General features: G+C 30.3%; 1 protein-coding gene across 1 annotated transcript in view; it reads left to right on the top strand.

Annotated features, from left to right (window-relative positions):
- The window catches only part of LOC106470936 (solute carrier organic anion transporter family member 5A1-like), a 90,374-nt gene that overhangs the window by 47,416 nt on the left and 39,612 nt on the right, over window positions 1–3,346 (top strand). The window contains exon 4 of the mRNA XM_013931514.2: window positions 2,601–2,749. Within this exon, the coding sequence (XP_013786968.1) occupies window positions 2,601–2,749 (149 nt within the window). The remainder of the gene's footprint in view (window positions 1–2,600; window positions 2,750–3,346) is intronic.

The raw sequence follows: 3,346 nt of genomic DNA, 5'->3' as shown, positions 1-3,346 counted from the left end.
CACCTAAACATTGTATCTTTTATTACCTCTACACATAAACATTGTATCTTTTATTACTTTTACACATAAACATTGTATCTTTTATTACTTCTACACATAAACGTTGTATCTTTTATTACTTCTACACATAAACGTTTTATCTTTTATTGCTTCTACACATAAACATTGTATCTTTTATTACCTCTACACCTAAACATTGTATCTTTTATTACCTCTACACATAAACATTGTATCTTTTATTACTTTTACACATAAACGTTGTATCTTTTATTACCTTCTACACATAAACTTGTATCTTTTATTACCTCTACACATAAAAATTGTATCTTTTAATCCTTCTACACATAAACATTGTATCTTTTATTACCTCTACACATAAAAATTGTATCTTTTACTACTTCTACACATAAACATTGTATATTCTATTACTTCTACACATAAACATTGTATCTTTTATTAGTTCTACACATAAACATTGTATCTTTTATTAGTTCTACACATAAACATTGTATATTTTATTACTTCTACACATAAACATTGTATCTTTTACTACTTCTACACATAAACATTGTATCTTTTATTACTTCTACACATAAACATTGTATCTTTTATTTTAGTCACCTTACAATGAGCACTATTCTCTGGTTACTTCCAAATGTAACTTAGTATCTTGTATTCTGGTCACTGGAAAGTGACCATTATCTATGGATTACTTCAATATGTAAACTTTGTGTTTTCCATTTTTGTCACTTTACAACAAGCACTGTTTTTTGTGATTATTTCAAAATATCTGGGAAGGGTAGTATTAAAAAGTCCATTGCATCAAAAACAATGAAAGGAAAATACTTCATTGGCTCCAAGTAATTTGGAACATGTTATACATGAAGAAAAAAAATATCATTATATGTTCGTTATTTTCGATAATATGTTTCAAATTTGTATTTTAACTTAGCAGGATTAGGGAAGATGAAATGATTTGTAATGTCTTGTGGAGTAGTTAATTGATATTTGTATGGAATGTTGTACTTATAGAGATGTTACTTAACAAACTTTAATTCCATGCAGGCTCCCAAAATGTTGAAAAAGTAGGATGTGTAGAAACAGTGAGACATTGTAGAATATCTCTAACATTAAATATGTCCATGTAGGATGAAGTGTGTGGTTTAATATAGAACTGGGGTTCTACTGACGTGAGTACAGCACATGGTAACAACACTGTAAACTAAGGTTTATGTCGAACAGAAGTTGTGAACTGATACTCTGTTGTACAAATGGCAGTAATGAAATATGATGCAGGACCTTTATCTATCATCATGTAAGGTGACATATGTTAATAGATATGTTAATTCAAGAGCGGTTAACACACAAAACACATCGTTGTGGAAATTGTGAAATGGTGAAGATCTAACATGCTATGCATGATCTATCATACCTGTTACTAAATCTCTGCACATTTTTATCCCTATCTGATGTAGTCCTTTCATAGCTGTTATTCACAGCTGTCTGTTGTGTATGTTGTAGTCGGGCAACATTGCAGCAAACACTTTACTCCAGGAGTTCTGTGATTGTTAAATATCATACCTGTTACTAAATCTCTGCACATTTTTATCCCTATCTGATGTAGTCCTTTCATAGCTGTTATTCACAGCTGTCTGTTGTGTATGTTGTAGTCGGGCAACATTGCAGCAAACACTTCACTCCAGGAGTTCTGTGATTGTTAAATATCAATGTGCATTTTCTTTTTTTACTGTTCTACATAAATCATGAGGCTGTGTAGTGCTTGCAGTTTTACATCATATAACTAGTATTTTTTAGACAGCAGGTTTTGTATTACCCACACTTAAGAGGAAATTTAACATACCAGAAATACACATTACAAAAACTTTAGGTTTTATTGTATATAAAAAAAAATTGTAACAAAATTATTAATAATCTTGTAGTTGTTTTGGAATTTCCTTTTATTTCTAGTTGTGTTGTATTGAAAAGCTTCTTGCAATCTACCTTGTTATATTAACTTTATGTACTAGGGTGAAGGGTAAATTGCATGTGCCATGATATTTTACAGAGTGCCATTCAGCATGGTGTTATGTATTTGATGTCAGAGTTATTGACTACATATTTTACTTCTCGTTGTTGATTTAGCAACAGTTCGTGATAGAGGAAGATACTCAATACAGGGATTTTGAGAAAAATTGTAGATATGCATTTCAAAGGTTTGAGGGGCTATACAAATACAACATAGAAACTGTACAATGGAGAGAAGTATTTTTATTCTTCACAAAAAAATCACCTTTAACTCTGACTTGTCATTTCACAAACATATTTTGAGTACAAATGCTAAATTTTTATGTACAACAGACTTGTACATTTGACTTGTACATCCACATGGTAAGTTTGGAATTATTGTCAACATTCTTTCCCTAATGTACGTCTCCCATGTAAATTCCATTAATACAGGTATCTTAATACAGAAAAAACAAGATAAAAATGTATTCAAGACTTTATCCCAAACTTACACTTTCATCTTTGTAGAAGATTTTAATGAGAATAAACAGCATCGTTTGTGTTTATCCCGAGACCGTTCTTTTCTTTTCTTCTAGTGTAATTACCACAATAGAAAAGAGATTTGACATACCCAGCAGGATTTCGGGGGCCATAGCAAGTACTTTTGAAGTTGGGAATTTATTGACCATTATCTTTGTCAGCTACTTAGGCAGTCACAGACACATCCCTGTCTGGATCGGAAAAGGTGAACGATTAACAACAAAATATATTTTATTGTGTGGCTTTGTAGGGTAGTTACTTCCTGATTGTGTTCAATATAGAAAAGAAATCATTAAAAAACAAAATTTAAATAGAAATCTTTGAAATTCCTCTGAAAATATATAGTGACAATTTATTTTATTTAATAAAATTCTCTGTTACTTATCTGTTGAATAAAGCTAATGCAGATATATTGGTATTGTTTTGAACCTGTATCGATGGGTTTTCTATGGTCAGGTCAAAGGGCATGTCATTACGTTTGTAGTTTTGTATTCAAAATATTATTTAATTACTATTTTATGAATCTATGTCAATAAGTTTGGTATCAAATCGTAGATTATAATTCAAATTTTAGTACTATACATCAGTTACTTTCTTAATTTAAAAGTAATTAAAGAAATCCCCCAAATATCAATTTTTGTGTGTCACGTGGTATGTTGAATGTAGCATTGGTTTAAAATTAGATGTTTGTGATGTCCAAGTACAAAGTCTGTAGTTTCTTATGAATTAAAAACTCAAGTTATCGATATTGAAAAGCCAGAATATAAAATAAGAACCTCCTGTCTTTTCTATTTGCTGAGAT

This window comes from Limulus polyphemus, unplaced genomic scaffold (genome assembly GCF_000517525.1).
Source record: "Limulus polyphemus unplaced genomic scaffold, Limulus_polyphemus-2.1.2 Scaffold4304, whole genome shotgun sequence".
NCBI lineage: Eukaryota > Metazoa > Arthropoda > Merostomata > Xiphosura > Limulidae > Limulus > Limulus polyphemus.
The sequence above is the reverse complement of the archived record's forward strand: the minus strand, read 5'-3'. Positions and strand labels throughout refer to the sequence as shown.